General features: G+C 39.1%; 1 protein-coding gene across 1 annotated transcript in view; it reads left to right on the top strand.

The window, feature by feature from the left end:
• Nucleotides 1–9,916, top strand: part of gfra1a (gdnf family receptor alpha 1a) — a 128,824-nt gene extending 118,908 nt beyond the window's left edge. Inside the window, exons 9-10 of the mRNA XM_084076778.1 lie at nucleotides 2,740–2,787; nucleotides 6,385–9,916. Coding sequence (XP_083932904.1) covers nucleotides 2,740–2,787; nucleotides 6,385–6,540 — 204 coding nt within the window. The 3' untranslated portion in view covers nucleotides 6,541–9,916. The remainder of the gene's footprint in view (nucleotides 1–2,739; nucleotides 2,788–6,384) is intronic.
• Nucleotides 9,917–17,453: the final 7,537 nt, after the last annotated feature.

Raw genomic sequence — 17,453 nt, 5'->3', positions numbered from 1 at the left:
AACAGCCCACCAACCCAGCCTACCCACTGTTAACATCCTACATTACACACACAATTGCCAGAACGAACGCACGCACACACACACGCACGCGAACTCACGCACAAACGCACACCCCCCCCCCCACACCCACACACACACACACACACACACACACACACACACACACACACACACACACACACACACACACACACACACACACACGCAAGGCTATAGGCTACTCATAAACACATGTGCACCGAGTGCATCCACAAGGCCCTTGGGCAAAGTCAGGCTGTTCTTATGAATATAGTTGACTCCAAAGCAAGCGGCAAAGCGCCCCAGACAAATATGGAAATCAAACGCATATGCTAATGTGACTTTTTAGAAGCAAACACGCAACAGAGCAGGTGTCAGTCACGTGGACAAACACGCACGAGAGCAAGAGCCAGTAGCCCATCTTTGGTTCTGTGAAGTGAAATTGGTTTGCATGTGGAGATTAGATGCTGCAACGTGATCATTGTTTTCATGTTTGAAATCGCTGGGTGCGTTGAAGCTATAGGAAACAAAACAGCTGTATTATCATAGTGTCGTACCAGATGGAAGTTCATAATTATGAACAGAACTGGCTTTCTCAGAATCATGATCATGATCAAGAGCAATTTCAATTACTGTACTGTAGTGTACTACACATCCCAGGTTTTTTGATATGCCACACTCATTAGTAGTATTTTGCTTAAGGAAACATCGAGCTACTGTATAAAAGATAATCACTTCAACGCTCTGCTTTGCAATCTGCAGTATGAAAACACATCATACTATCAACACCTCTAGGACTAAGATGCAGATGAAACTTCCTCATAGAGGGCTTAGAAACTAGGGGTGCAACTGTTATTCGAAGTAATCGATTTAATTGTGTATAAAATATAGTTTTTTTGTGAAAATAGCAGATCACGATGTAACACATTGTGAGCTTGTAGATCGGCTATTTTTGCATGGCACCATTGCATGATAAAGTATAGGGCTTAAGTGGTTAATCAGACCAATCAAATCAGATTGTCTTTCGTGTCGATTTGTTGATATAATACAAAATGCATTTCAACATTAATTGAAAAAGTAATCAATAGTATAATAACTAAGAAAATAATTGATAGTTGCAGGTCATTAGAAACCATTTCCTTAAGGTAAAGAGCCTGTTTGAATCACTAATCTTTATGCAGAAACCTCCAAATACACTAGGATTTATCCTTCCACTAGAGCATTTTCTATGTGAAATTTTGTACCGAAGGAAAATTGTTTTGTAACAAACTAAAGTCTTTCTTTATTGCGCTAGCTCTACCAATGCCGATACAGAACATCCCTAACACCCCTGCTGGATACATTTATTATTCTGTCATACCACACACACACACACACACACACACACACACACACACACACACACACACACACACACACACACACACACACACACACACACACTAACCCGTGTACAATTTCAGTGTGTTTGCAAGCATGTCTTCGTAATTAATTAATTAATTTGATAGCATTCAATTATCAGCTCACAATTAGGACATTGTGAGGGTTTAGCAGTACATACTATACTAAGTGCCCTGCACTGTGCATAATATGTGTAATTGTTTTACATTATTTATATTGAATGCGACCCATAGGGCTGAACAACAAACTGATGCAACAAAATAACCAGCTGCTCAGGGGCTTTCACCATAAAGCACTGCCCACTGCGGAACTTACCTCACACACCCTCATTGTGTGTGTGTGTGAGTGTGTGTGTGTGTGTGTGTGTGTGTGTGTGTGTGTGTGTGTGTGTGTGTGTGTGTGTGTGTGCGCGAGCGCGTACGCGTGAGCCATGCTCACGTGCGTGTGTGTGAGCAAAGGAGAAAGAAGGAGTGAAAATACGTGTACAGTATGTGTGCTTGTGTGAATTTCAGATCAGTGTCCGATGGTCCTTCTGTTCTAAGCCTCGCTCCTCTTTCCTTCTCACTGTAAATATCAAAGGTTGTAAAAGTTTAAGAGCTCTGGGGCCAAACTCTCGGAGAGCATTAGAGTTTTATTTTACATTTGTTTGTCTACTAACTTGTTTTCCATTTCAAGTTTTCAGATTGCACATTCATGTGAATGTGCATGAGGGCACTCACTCTCCTATTACTCATCCATATTTGCATGATGCTACCTGATGAAAAAGCCATTCACTGCTTTATTATATGTATTAAAAATGCATTATCGTACTGCTATTTAATTATTATTATTATTATTATTATTATTATTATTATGAATGTATGTGAATTATTTAAAATAATTCACATACATTTCTTTTATTCTGTTTTTATTTTGTTTAATTTACCATTTTCATCTAATCAGGTATTGTTGTCCCCTCATCTAGAAGGTGATTACAATTCTTACCTTTACAAATTGCATTTTTGTGGTTTGCCTTTGCCTCTGATTGTTCTGGGAATCTGGTGTCTCTTGTTGCAAGAAAAGCCAAAGAGCACTGATTACAATACATTCATCAAGTGACTTACAACATGTGACAAAAATGAGTGCAGTGCTATTTCCCAAAGATATAGGGGGAGTAGAATGTCTGGAACAATGAACACACCATGGACTGGTGATTTATGTGGTCTTACGGTACGTTTGTGTATGTGAACTGTTTGCCATAATGTGAAGTGATTTCCGGGTGCGTTTTTATGTTTGGAGCCAGTAATATTGACTACAATTCTCCATGTTTCTGTCTCACAGGCTCAGAAACTGAAGTCCAACTCCAGTGCTGATGGTGTTCTGTGCGTGGTAAGGACATATCCAAGTGCTGTTATACTGTATTTCTGTTCATAACACAGCTGAATTGGAACTCCCACATTGAAGTTCTCCATTGTACAGTATATTGACCAGAACCAACGCCTATGCTAGGTTTTGTATCGTTTTTTTTTTTGTTAAAATTGTGAATCTTGTCAATCCTGCTACTGCTCTTGACCAAAATGCACTGGCCTTAGAGCATGAGCTGCTTATTGGTGGGAACTGAAGAAAGGCTGCTCACTGCTGCTAATGGTTAGGATGGATTAAATGCAGAGAACTAATTCGGGGTATGTGTGAATGTACTTTACATATAAATACACTTAGCTTAATTTAAGGCACTCCACTTTGTGTTATGCGGACAACACCCATAGCCATGATATACTGTACTGTAATCACGATATATCATGCTCTTTTAGTGTTATTGCTTATTGCAGAATAAGTATTAAAACATATTCTACAGGGTTTCACCATTAATCAAGAGATGAAAAAGCTATATTTGCCAATGAGCCCACACTTTCTCTGACTGGTTTAGGCATTAACAAAAACTCTAAGGCACCACTTGACATATCGTAAGAATGAGAGTAAGAAAAACAACTTAGGTTGACTACCTTAAGTGTTAAATATAAAATAAAAACACCTGTCTGGCTGAGTTAAAGGTAGGGTAAGTGATATTTTGTGGTTAAAACAAACAAACAAAACGTTGCACTATTCTCATAGTGATCATTGCTATAGTGTGTGTTCAGTAACAGGCGTCTCCCCGTCACTCCAGCTCTTTAACACATATACTGCCAATCCCGAGATATCTCGGGACATTAAATCCACCCGTTACCTGCGTATCCCGAGATATCTCGGGATCGTCTTTTTATGTGGTTTGATAACGAAAAAAAAATGTTTTGGTACCATCCTTGATTTTTTTTTTTTCCCCATGACGCTTCCGACCCATCCTATGAGAAACCGTTTCCGGTTCGTTTTTTATCTTGAAAAAACAGTTTTTCCCTGGTTTTGGCTAAAGATCATGGTTTTCACACGGTTTAAAAAACGAATGGTAAGCTCCGGTTGTATTTTCTTTTCTTTGATCGACGAACTGTTATCCTCTTTGTCTTTAAAAACGATCTGATAGCCGATCGGAGGCTAAGCTAATCTAAGATGGCCGGTGGGGAAACGTCACAGCCACGTCACAGCCAAACGGATATGACGTTTGCAGCCTCTTTCAGCCGCTGATACCACAGAAGAAGAAAAAGAAAAAAAAGTGTAAACATTATGAGGGCTCGTACGTCCGTCGTTGCTGTTTATAAACACCATCCGATCGCGGATTTTAATGGATATAATTTTTTTGTGAATGGTTCAAAAGGCTATAAAACTCAAAAACGCTGGCAGTGGGTGAGTACCTTATGAATAAACTCTGGCAGGGAATGTGTTAATAAATAGAAAATACTTTTTCAGGTGGGTTGCCAATTTTTGCCAATCAGGAGAGAGTACCCATTTATAATCAGCTTCAATTTTATAGTGTTCCAGTTCTAATTTTGTCTGCTCATTTCTTTATGTCATCACTTCCAATTGCACTTGTTTAATCTGTATCCTGTGAGTGCTCTCTCCTGATTGGATAAAATTGGTATCCTGACCTGAAAATACATTGTCTGTTTAATAAAGAGCTACAGAGACATAGAGACTCTTGTTTCTGAACAAACACTCTAGCAATGAGTACTATCAGAAAATAAAGCAATGTAACACTTACTGGTATTTAACAAAAAAAAAAAAAAAACGGGAAAGCATCTGTGTCATTTCAGCTATATAGCTTTTCAGAAAACTCTTAGGATTTAGAACAGTGGTTTAGAACAGTGGTTCTCAAAAATTGCAGATATACAAGCTCACAGCGCATCACTTTGTGCCGGCCTTTTCTGCTTTCTGTATCTGCTTGAAAGTGCCTTCTAGTGATTTAGAAGGCATCTGTAGAATCAGGTCTTAAAGGGATAGTTCACCCCCAAAATGACTTTTGTTCTATCGATTGCTCACCATGGAGCCTTGATTTTATGGAGATTCTTTTAGTTTTTGTCACATTCCTAAGCCAATAATTTGATGACCGGCGGACTCATTGAGTGACCGACTCCGCTGCTCATCAAATTATTGGCTTAGGAATGCGACAAAAAACGAAACAAATTCCATGAATTCAAGGCTTCATGGGGTGTATACTTGATAAAAAATAAGATTTTTTTGGGGTGAACTATCCCTTTAATGGGTTAAGAGGAAATATTTGATTATGACCTTAGCTTCTGCAAAGCTGTTGTTTGTTTTGCCTGGGCCTGATTATTACTATCATGAGATAATGCTTGACAAATCAGAAGGCTATTTAGTTAAAACAGACGTTATCACAATAAGTGTCAGATCATGAACTGAGTATAATTGGGCCTTTACATGGAAATGATGTTGGGATTGAAAATATCAACCATGACATATTCCTTATCTCCTTGAGACAGGACATTTATCCAAAACACACACCCTGCCCTGACCCCAGGGTCAAAGGTCACTGGACCCTATGAGACCATGGCAGCCTTCATGCCTGCCTTTGTAATCTCCTTGGTCTTTGTAGACTCTTTGAGGCTGAAATGGGATGGCTGTTTATCTGGCGGTTTTTAAAGTTCACTGTAAATGTCATTGTACAATAATAAGGCGGCGTTATGCACTGGACTGACATTTAGCAGAGGCAGGGACAGGTCTGGAGGAGATGACCCAACCACTGGCTTGCTCGCTGCTTTATTAGCATTTTCATCGCCACTCTAAACACATGCAATATGTATTCTCACACTCTTTCTGACACAGAACACAGAGATGCCTTGGCCTTTTGGTTAAGAAAATAACCTTTTTTTCTTTGTCACTGAAAACTGATATGCTTCTACAGGTACACATTCTATCCTTAAAGTCATACTGTGTCAAAGTCATTAATTTTGATAATATTTTTGGTGACACCCGTTGTAGCTGCGTTGTCATTACGTTTGTCTATACGGAAGTACCGCCCAAAAAGGGATGCTGCAGTGTCCTAGTGCCTATTTTTGAATGCAAGTCAGAAACTGTATTTATTTACTGTAAAATATATAACTAGCATTTCCGGTGCCTAGTGTCAGGCACTCTCGAATAAAAATTCAATTTACAATTTAGGCATTTAGCAGACGCTCTTTATCCTTACAGTAAGCAAGGTAAACGCATGCATCAAAAATGCATGGAGACAGTGTAGTGTCTCAGTAATCTACTAAAAATAGTGTTTAGTGTTTGGTTTGGAGAAGTTGTGGTTATTGTGAAAAATATACCAGTGAAAGATTAAATGTGGCATCCAAAAGTATGCCATATTTTCTATCAACTGAGTAGAAATTAGATTAGCTCTAGTTAATATATAAAGGTATGTAATATGATATTTCAGGTGACAAATAAAACAGCTTCTCTGAATGTACAGTACAAAGCAAACATAAATAAATAGGTCTCATAGCTTTCATGGCAAAGGTAGTTATCTAAAAGATTAGTATTACATGAAGTTGCCTACAAATGTGTTGTCTTTCTTTCTTTCTTTCGTTAATTCACGTCACCCTTTCTCTCACCCAGGATCCTCAGATTGATGGCCCCGGCACGTCTAATGCTATCCCAAGAAACTCAGCGGTACCAAGATGGCCTCCACCAGGCCTGGCCCCTCTGCTGCCCCAGCTGCTCTGGCTGTGGTACTACACCCTGCGAGCGTTCTCCTCGGCGGCCATCTTGTAGCCTAGCCACCTCACAGCAACAAACAACCACGGACTGACGAACATATTTGTATAAAAAAAGAAGCTAAATGAGATATTATATTCTCTGTTACTAATACCCGTTGTATTTCCCTCATGATTTGTATTCCTGTTTTCTTGTTCCTAATTTGTTATTATGAATTGTTTTTGTTTTTTGGAAGCTTTATTTTTGTGTTGCAGTTATGCGCTAAATCTAATTGTTATCTCGGTTTGGCTAAGTGTTCCTTTTGGGTTAGTCGAAAGAGCGATTACAAAAAGATTCTATGTAGCTCACTAGGCGATCGTGAGAAATAGGACCACATTCCAACACAGAAAGACAGGTGGCTCTCAGAAGGGGTCGTATATTTGATTTTTTTCTCAATTCTGCTTGTGTATCGAGGCTCACCGGAGACATAGAGGCTCAAGTATCGCTTCTAGCCACCCACTTCAGTAACAGCTGCATTAAAACAGATGGGCAGCCTTTTAGGTGTTAATTGTCTAATCTGTGGTGTATTTGTGTTTTGATAATGGTGTTCAGCTGCTATTCCACATTGTACCATTCAAACAAAGGATGGGGATGCTGTCAGTCACAAAAATGACCACTTGAGAAGGTTTTGACGGACAACTGAACTATAGCTTCAAAGTAGAGGTCTTCAGGGGTCTACCCAAACCGGAAATACATGGCAATACCCGAGACCCAGGTTCGGGTCTGCGTCTTATTTTGGTCAATTGTAATTCTATTACCTCGCGATTGTTTATCATTATGTGTTGTACCCGAGTGGATCCAAGAAGACACTCAGCACTAAACAGAAAGACATTAAGTGATGTGTTGTAATTGGATATTGGAACAAATTCTAGTGGTCCAATTAGGGTTAGGGTCCATCATTTAAAAAAATGTATCGGACCGGATCGGATCTTGGAACGAATTTCACGAGTCCATTAGAGTTCAAGTGTGTCATTTTGGACCCGTTAAGACCTCTACTAAGACCTCAAAAGTGACTGATGCTCTAGCAACACTTACTTCAACCTCAGAGGCCCTTTAACAGCGACGCTTCTTTCTGAATCACATTGATACACACAATACAGCATGCAAAAGCACAGGTGAAGACATGCACACACACACACACACACACACACATAGTCCACATCTCCGCACATTGTTGTGGTATACACTTAACGCCAACAGGAAACCAGTAGGTAACTGAATCCACTCAGCTCATAATAGTGATTGTACATACTTGTAATTGTTAGAAGTCTACGAAATTGTTTCTCAGTGGAAGAGGATACAGGATAAAGGACAATTTGCTACTGGTTTGACCAGGCAGTTTCACCATAAGTTATTTATAGAAGTTGTTAAAACTTTGTGCTGAGTATGACATTGTGGTGAGTGTCACACTGGTCATGGGTGGTCATGCCATGCTGTCTATAATAACAGGAGCTGAGGGATAAGTATCTTAGGCTTATTGTTGTACTGTGTATTCAACTCTTCCTGTGTTCACACCCCACCGCTTCAAAATCTACCCACACAGCAAAATCCTGAGTGTCAATTTAACTCAGACTGTGTAGGAATGGACCCGTCCATGTCTACACTCTCAGAGTTAAATTACAGTAACACTGAGGATTTTACTGTATATGAGGCTCAGTGTAATGTCGTATTGCCTCAGCAGTGAAACTGTCAAAATATTGGGGCGAGTTATTTCAAAATCATTGCGTTTTTGTAAACGGAGTCCGATCCATTACAGTTCATGACAAGTGACTTCTGTATGTAAATTGTTGAAGCGTTTTTGTATGTCTGCACTGAGGATTGCTGGGAAAAAGCCACAGATTTTTGTCATAGTTGTGTTGAGTTCTCCAATAGAAAACACACCCCTCTTTCAATCCACATTGAGTTGAGAACATATGATTTTAGCCCTTTTTTTAATTTCTCCCTCCATCGTAGGAATGTATTTATAATTCCTATGAATCTCCCAACATCTCTCTCTCACACGCGCACACACACACACACACACACACACACACACACACACACACACACACACACACACACACACATCGTGGCATGTACAGCCATTTGGACATTAACAGAAGCATTTATGACATGCTGCCTTGGTTTCTGTGGCTTCTTGAAACATGATTAATGTATAGTAGAACTTACATGTTATTTACTGAGCATAAACATGGTATATGTACTGTATGTATGTACTTGGCTGAAAATATAATTGGACAAATAAATGTCTGATATTCTATTTCAGAGCATTGTGAGCTATTTTGACATTCAGAGATACATAGAGTACATTGAATGAGATAGAATATTGTTTTTTTATATACACATAATATGTATATTTCTCCCACTATGTACATGACTATTATGGAATACTAATGCATCTGATAAAGAAGATCTCAATGTAGCTGTCCTATAGTACTTATATTAAAATACTACACTATTTCCATAGCATAACATCTTTGTATCATAGCCCTATTTATGATGTTGCCTATATTGCTTTTTGGAGGTAACTTTTATTTTTAACCCATTTATTTTTCTATCTTTTACTGATTTGTGTTGTTCTAAGTTTACTTATCTTGTGCAAAGAAAGATAAGTTGAGTTTAAAAAGGCTGAAGACAGTTTATATTTAAACAATAGATTTCAATTGTAATGGTTATTACTGAACTCTACTGCTGTAGCTGTTGGCACAGTCATCATCATTACATGCCTGGGCAAAAAAAGGTGTTTCTTAATAAGGGTTGTTGATAAGAAACACAACACAATGGACATAGACAAGTGTCTCAATACCATCCGAAGCCTTGTTGATGCTATTGTCAATTTGACCACAGGTGGAACTACAAAGACAGTGTATGTAGAATGTGGGCCACAGAGGACATTACAGTCCACTGCTTTTCAAAACCAACAGGGAATAATAACAGCGGTCCATGAATGTTTGGAGGTTCAAATACGGTATGTTTCTTAAACTCGTCTCATGTATATGAATTTTATATTTGAAACCAAATGTCATATCTAGATGGGTCCTGGAACTTCCAACCATACCCTGGGGTACAGCTAATGTAAATGCTGTGGAAGTGGTCCACGCCACAGCATGGTTCACACAGAGCTTCTGTTAGTCCAAGGGTAGTGGCCGTTAGAGTTCTTAGACCACAAACTGTGGCTCAGCCTCAGTGTATGATTAAATCCCGTTGTTGGACACGAAGGTGAATAGAGTGAATTATATTTGCATTCATCTCCATTCCCATTAGTTCTTTAAAATGCCAGAGAAAATGATAATGGGGTGGGGGTCATGCTTCCTCCTCAGCTATACAGCATAATTCAATTCTTAGCTTGTGAAAATGTAAAATCTATTGTACAAAAGTTATAATTAAAAAACTGTTAAATCATCCAAACGGCTTGTATGTGGTGTCTTCTTCTTCTATTTATTTATTTATTCATTCATTCATTTAGTTCGGTAGGAAGTCAGCTGGAAACAATGTGTTATATATCTTCTTTTATTTTCCTGAACTGATTATTTTACAAAGTTTGTCATTCAGAAATAGTGTTTACTCATGATTTGGTCCACCTGGCTGTCATTGACTTCAATGCATTCCATCAGTTTGCCTCACAATGCGACGAATCTGCGAGCTGGAATTGCTTATTGTCATTAGTTTAATTTTCCAGCTTATTTAGTTTGGGAATCACAAGAGAAATCTTCTGCTTACCAAACCATTGACATTTCCTCTGCGCCAAAGACATCGCCTGTTTGTAGAGGTCACAGCACTACAATAGCAACGTTCGGGCAATCATAGAAAACCACACACACACGAACGGGATCGATTCCAGCCCGAGCCACAACTTTGTTCAACTGGCTATGCTTGCTTGTAGCAAATACTGTAACTGCACCATATTGTAACATAACATACTCTTGTATTCATTGCATCTGTCATTCAGATAAGACTTAAAATTGATGTGATATGATCAAAGCATTACTAATTACCACGAGCCACCACTTTGTTCAACGATGCTTGACTTGTAGCCTAAAATGCCAGTGGTAACTTACTATAAATAGTAGGTGTATATAGCCTATGTCGTATATTGGCCCGTATTGCTTATATTTTATGAACAGTATGCAAGTCTTGACCAGATAAAAATGTTAAAAGTAACCTTGCTAAAGTTAAGAAGAAATAATGTGTTGATTCAGACCCAGCCTGGCGTCTGCATACTGTAGCTGATCAAGGACTCTGCTTGGTGTGAAGTACAATTTACATTGCCTTTGTTAACCTGAGAGACAACAGGTCTGGCCTTTGTCTTCACTCCCAAGCTTCGATATGCAGGATGCAGACAGATAGGGACAATATTCAAAGGACTTAAGAGTTTGATCTTCTAGGTGGGGGGATTCTCACTGACCCCCACCCACATGTGAACCTACAGTATACAGAGTTGGCTGTAAATGTGACTTGTTAGTGAGTACTGTCCCATGCCGTGAGGCTGGGGAAGCTTCGGCTCCCTGGTTCTCATGCTGTTGCTATGATGCTGCTTGTTTGTTAATGAATAAACCAAATCATGATCAGACCGATCTGGATGTCTTCTCCGCTTTATTACCTCAACCAGCCGGGCCTGGCACCTTAAAATATACAACATTTGGCGAGCCAGCAGCTTTTGTTGTAATCCCTTCGTCGTATATGGTCCCATTGATCAGACAAAAACAACACTATTCCGTGAGTGTAAGAATAACAAGGATCCAGTTTGAAAGTGGGTTTGTCCATAGAAATGTGTTTATTTCCATTCGGACATGACATCTGTGCGTTGCCAATTCACAGTGAAACCTGTGAATTGGCATTTGATTGCCATACAGACTTGTGGGTGGTGTCATTGGACTCAGATCACAGTCGTTGTTCTTCATTGGTATTACTTAGCTCCGCCCCCTCTTCTGATTGGTCGATATTTGATAGTTCCTACTTTTTGCTATAACTTTTGAACGGTTTGTCGTACAGACTTGTGAGTCGATTCCTTTGATTTGGTCGAGAGTCCTTGTCCTCCACTGCTGCTACTTAGCTCCGCCCCCTCTTCTGATTGGTCGATATTTGATATAAAGATGCCTCTTGAATCATGACTGGTGGCCTTTTCTAGTTTGTATGCATTTTGTATTTATGTTATGTGTTTGTGATTTTTTTGTATCCTGATGGCTGCTTGGCACAAAATGAATTTCCGCAAGGACAAATAAAGTATCTATCTAGTTCCTATTTTTTGCTATGACTTTTGAACAGTTTGTTATATAGACTTGTGAGTCGCGTCACTTGATTCGGTTGAGAGTCCTTGTCCTTCATTTGAGTTACTTAGCCCCACCCCCTATTCTGATTGGTCGATATTTCATAGTTTCTCTCTTTTACCATAACTTTTTAAGTTTGTCGTAGCCACTTGTGAGTACCCTCATTGGACTCGGTTTAATGTCCTTGTCCTTCATTTGAGCTACTTCCCCATAACTTTTGACCTGCTTGTCGTACAGAGTCATGAGTCGCCTCACTGGACTTGGTTGAAAATACTTGTCCTTCATTAGAGTTACTTAGCTCTGCTCCCACTTCTGATATCTGATCCTTTAACGTGGACAGAGGTGCGAGGGCCCGGTCATCGCTGCTTGCAGCTTTAAATATTATTGTGGGATTTCTCATTAGTGTGAAAAGCCTGGTGGCGTAAGAGAAAAGGAGAGGCCTCGCAGGTGGAAGGTTGGGGGTTTGAATCTTGGTCCTGGTAAATCTCTATCTTTGCTCTTTTTAAGGCGAGGAGTGTGGAATCAGCCCGCCTCCCTCCTTCTTTTAGATCCGGTAGGAGGGGCATGGGTAAAGCCCACCTCCAGTGGGAGGAGCTTAATAAATATGTATATACTAAGCAAAGCAATTCTTGTTGTATGTCATTGACATTATTAGTATTATAGCTGACTTATTTGTTATTTTTTTGACCACTGTTTTATGTTTTTTTATTGAGGCCCTTTGAAGTTTTGTATTGATTGTTGTTTTGGTTGTTTGAGATATTTTGTATTAGTTGTTGGAGTTGGTCTTTTGTATTAGTTGAGCTTTGAACCCTGAACCTTTGGTGTATAAACCCCTGATTCATCTATTGAGCCATGCTGGCATAGCAGATGTAATCAGGAATATAATAGTTAACTCACCTTTTACAATTTAGATGGAAAGTGAAAAATGCTCTTTGGGAGCTTTGAACCCATGAACCTTTGGAATATAAACCCCTGATTTATCATTTTAGCCATGGTTTGTACTCCTGACTCATGTGCCATGCTAGCATCCAACATGCAATTGAGAATGTAATGATTAACTGAGAATGTAATCCTTGCACCCACCTTTTTGAGTTTAGATGGAGAGTGAAAAAGATCTTCAGGAGTTTTGAACCTTTAACCAATGGTTTATAAATCACTGATTTATCTCACATGCTAGCTGGCATGGAAGATGCAATAGAGAATGTATTACTTCACCCACCTTTCACCCCAATACGGACAATACGGTTTTCAGAAAGAGGACTGTGTTTCAATGCAGGAAAACACGCCAGCATCATTATATAGTGGCTGATAGAGCTGAAAAAATGCAAAATATATATATGTTAATCTATTTTTTCACCATTGTGTCACTACCGAAACTAAAGTTGATCACTACCGAAACGAAAGTTAAATCCGAAAAAAGTGTGGAGGCCAAAATCGTCCCCCCGAAAACCTGTTAGGAGTACGTTTCAGGCAATTTAGAGTTGAATGGTAGTACTTTGTAGTGACAGTTTTTTTGGTCCCTAACATTCATCGAGCTCTGGACTTTATTTATTTTTTCACCATTGGGTCACTACCGAAATGAAAGTTGGTCACTACCGAAACGAAAGTTAAATCCGAAAAAATCACTAAGTGTGGAGGCCAAAATCGTCCCCCCAAAAACCTGTTAGGAATCCCTAACATTCATCGAGCTCTGGACTTAGTACATTTTCTTTTTTCACCATTTTGTCACTACCGAAACGAAAGTTGGTCACTACCGAAACGAAAGTTAAATCCGATAAAATCACTAAGTGTGGAGGCCAAAATCGTCCCCCCGAAAACCTGTTAGGAGTACGTTTCAGGCAATTTAGAGTTGATTGGTAGTACTTTGTAGTGACAGTTTTTTTTGTCCCTAACATTCATCGAGCTCTGGACTAGTTTTCGTTTACAATTGTGTACCTTTTGTTTTGTAGTGATGACCTAGGGTTTCCTGTTTGCTGCTACCTGTCTTGTCTTGTCTTGTCTCACCCTGTCATTTGCAAATGTTGTTCACCTGTGTCTTGTTTAGCCCTAGCCAATCGTGTGTTGATTGTCCATAGATAAGCACCTGTGTTTCCAATGGGTTTCTGTTTGCCCTTCACTGCCAGTCTGTATGTTGTATGTAGTTGTCTGTGTGAGAACCTTAGTGTTTGATCTAGTCTCCTTGATTCGGTGTATGTAGGCTATCTGCTTGTGCTTTTACAAGTTAAACTTGCAAGTGCCTTCCTAGTTCTTCTCATGCTCCTTGTGTTCCCTGTTTTTTGTCATAATACAAAAAAGAAAACTCCTTGTATCTGAACTAGTCTGCCTTGGTCTTTCTGTCCTGCACTCTCTCCTGACTCGCATAGCGACAGCAGTCTTCATTACTCTTGGAGTCTCATTCTCCCCTCTCACATGTTGTCTTGTTTGTCTTTTGGTTTGCATCCATCATCCAACTCCTTACTTCTAAGACATTTTAATTTCAATGACCCTCATATCACTGAGAGTGTACAAATGGACCATTAGGGGTCCATTTGGTTCCAATTTGTACACTCTCCGAGTTAGACATGTAAGGGGCCATTTAGAACCCCCTGAAGGAACCATGAGGGTCCCCTGAACCCCACTTTAACAACCACTGCTTTACACACATCCACTACAGATTCTGCAGACTAACTCACTCATAAACAATTAGTTAATTAGCCTTTGTCTTTATATTCATAATCAATTCTATGTTTAAGTGTATTGCTCTTATTTAGTTTGAACTCTGAGCCAGGTTCACACTCTTAGTTGATTAAAACTGCTAGTTTTGGTCTTCTGAAATTGATAAATGACTTTAAGATATGACAATAACGAATATATGTGTTTTGATAACATTAAACATCCCTCTGTTTGCTCTGCAACCATCTGTTGATTTTTTTTTCCAACAGATGTTTTTTAACAATAACCTAAAACTCAAAAAGGTTGTGTCATAATGAACCCTGATCGTCAGTGAATCTAGTAGATTCAGTCATTCTGTCAGGGGGAGAGGTGTTTGCTGTAGACTTTCAACTTTTCACCTGCCACCTCTCCCTTAAACTTCAAATATTACCTCGAGTTTCTAATTAGTGTGAAAAGCCTGGTGGCGCAAGAGAAAAGGAGAGGCCTTGTGTGCGGAAGGTTGGGGGTTTGAATCTTGGTCCTGGTAAATCTCTATCTTTGCTCTTTTTAAGGCGAGGAGCGTGGAATCAGCCCGCCTCCCTCCTCACGCCCTCTTTTAGCTCCGGTAGGAGGGGGAGGAGCATGGGTAAAGCCCACCTCCAGTGGGAGGAGCTTAATACATTTACATACTAAGCAAAGCAATTATTGTTGTATTTTATTGACATTGTTAGTATTATAAGTGACTTATTTGTTAGTTTTTTTAACCACTGTTTTATGTTTTTTTATTGAGGCACTTTGAAGTTTTGTATTGATTGTCGTTTTGGTTGTTTGAGATATTTTGTATTAGTTGTTTGAGATCTTTTGTATTAGTGGAGTTTTGAACCCTGAACCTTTGGTTTATTAACCTCTGGTTCATCTTATTGAGCCACGCTGGCACAGAAGATACAATTGGGAATGTAATACTTAGCTCGCGTTTTACAATTTAGATGGAAAGTGAAAAATACTCTTTGGAAGGTTTGAACCCTGAACCTTTGGTTTATAAACCCCTGACTCATCAGTTGAGCCACGCTAACATAGCAGAAGCAATCGGGAATGTAATACCTAGCTCACGTTTTAGTGTGGATTTTTCGTTTCGGTAGTGACACCACTGTGTCACTACCGAAACGGAAAAAAAATTACTAAGTCCAGAGCTCGATGAATGTTAGGGACCAAAAAAAAAGTCACTACCAATCAACTTTAAATTGCCTGAAACGTACTCCTAACAGGTTTTTGGGGGAACAATTTTTTTTTCGTTTCGGTAGTGACACCATTGTGTCACTACCGAAACAGAAAAAAAATTACTAAGTCCAGAGCTCGATGAATGTTAGGGACCAAAAAAAAAGTCACTACCAATCAACTTTAAATTGCCTGAAACATACTCCTAACAGGTTTTTGGGGGAACAATTTTGGCCTCCACGCTTAGTGATTTTTTCGGATTTAACTTCGTTTCGGTAGTGACACAATGGTGTCACTACCTTTTAGAATTTAGATGGAGAGTGACAAAGTTCTTTAGGAGTTTTGAACCTTTAAGAGGGGGGCAATGATTTAACCAAAAATCACTTTACACCTTTCAAATAACCCATTACACATCTGGATACAGTGTCTTCATATACATTCATATTCAGATTTAAGTAATCTACGTAAGTAAGATACGTTATTTTTAAGATACGTTAAAAAGTTAAAGCTCTACATTGTGATCCATACTAAAGAATGATGCCTGTATAATACATGAAACTATTCAATGTGCGAGTTAAAAATGCCAACACAATGAGCAGGGCACAGCGGGGAATGGAACCCCATCCCAGTAACCAGAAGCTCCATGCCTGTGCCTTTGTTTTGTGTTAGTTTTTTTTTTTTTTTTTTTTTTCAAACAAACGCAAAATCCCTAGCAAAAGGGAAAAAAAACATTGTTCCTACCTTGAACACCAATCTCACTGAACAAGCAGCCTTCTTCACGAGACTTTTCTTCTTTGTCTTTATATCCTGAAAAGACAAAGAAATTGTCATTTTTGTCAGCCCCACCCACACTTCAAATTATCCCCCAAATGTAACCAAATGGACCCTTACCGGTCTAACTCTGAGAGTGTACAAATTGTAACCAAATGGATCCTTACCGGCAGTGGTGGAAAAAGTAATTTTTTTTTTACTTAAGTAAAAGTATCAATACGGCAATGTAAAAATACTCTGTTACAAGTAACAGTCCGGAATTCAAAATGTAAAAGAACAAAAGTATTGATAGCAAAATGTACTTAAAATACCAAAAGTAGAAAGTACTCACTATGCAAAATGTCCCATTTCACCCTTGCATTGGTGCACTGGTCTAAAAGGAACCAAATGGACCCGACCCTAACAGGTCCTTTTGGTTCCGGTTGTACGGTCAGAGTTGATGTTAATTTTAGGGTTAGTTTAAGAACCATTGGTTTACTTTAGATGACACTATGAGCCATTGGAACAGAGCGTAGATTGAAAGAGTTTCCTTCACTCTGTTATAAAATATAATGCCTCATTTTGTCCATTTCAATGTCATTAATTCACAGACTAGTTCCCCAAACAAGGCTGTTAAATGTTGGTGGTTAATAATAATGTTTAGTTACCTGATTGCAAGTGTGTAGAGCTGGAGTTCCATCTGAACGGAACCTTACAGATCTAAATGTAAATCATGCTGTTTAACTCTAATTCCAACCCCTACACCAGGGATGGGCAACTGGCGGCCCGCGGGCCGCATGCGGCCCTGTAGCAACTCATAATGTAATAACGGCTCATAATGTAATAATGGTTCATAATGTAATAATTTAAATGTAATAAAAACTCATAATGTAATAATCAGCTCATAATGTAATAAAATAATTAGCGCATAACGTAATAACAGATTTTTCTATAATGTAATGTGGGAATCTAGGTGACTGGTGCACCCACTGCACCTGACCTGGTCATATGACCAGGAAGTATAAAAGCCAGCTCCTCCCAGTAGAGAGCCATTTGTCTCTGCTGTAG

Source organism: Gymnoscopelus microlampas (genome assembly GCF_963454915.1).
Source record: "Gymnoscopelus microlampas genome assembly, chromosome: 13".
Taxonomy (NCBI): domain Eukaryota; kingdom Metazoa; phylum Chordata; class Actinopteri; order Myctophiformes; family Myctophidae; genus Gymnoscopelus; species Gymnoscopelus microlampas.
Note: the sequence above shows the minus strand (reverse complement) of the source record. Positions and strands in the feature narration are given on the sequence as shown.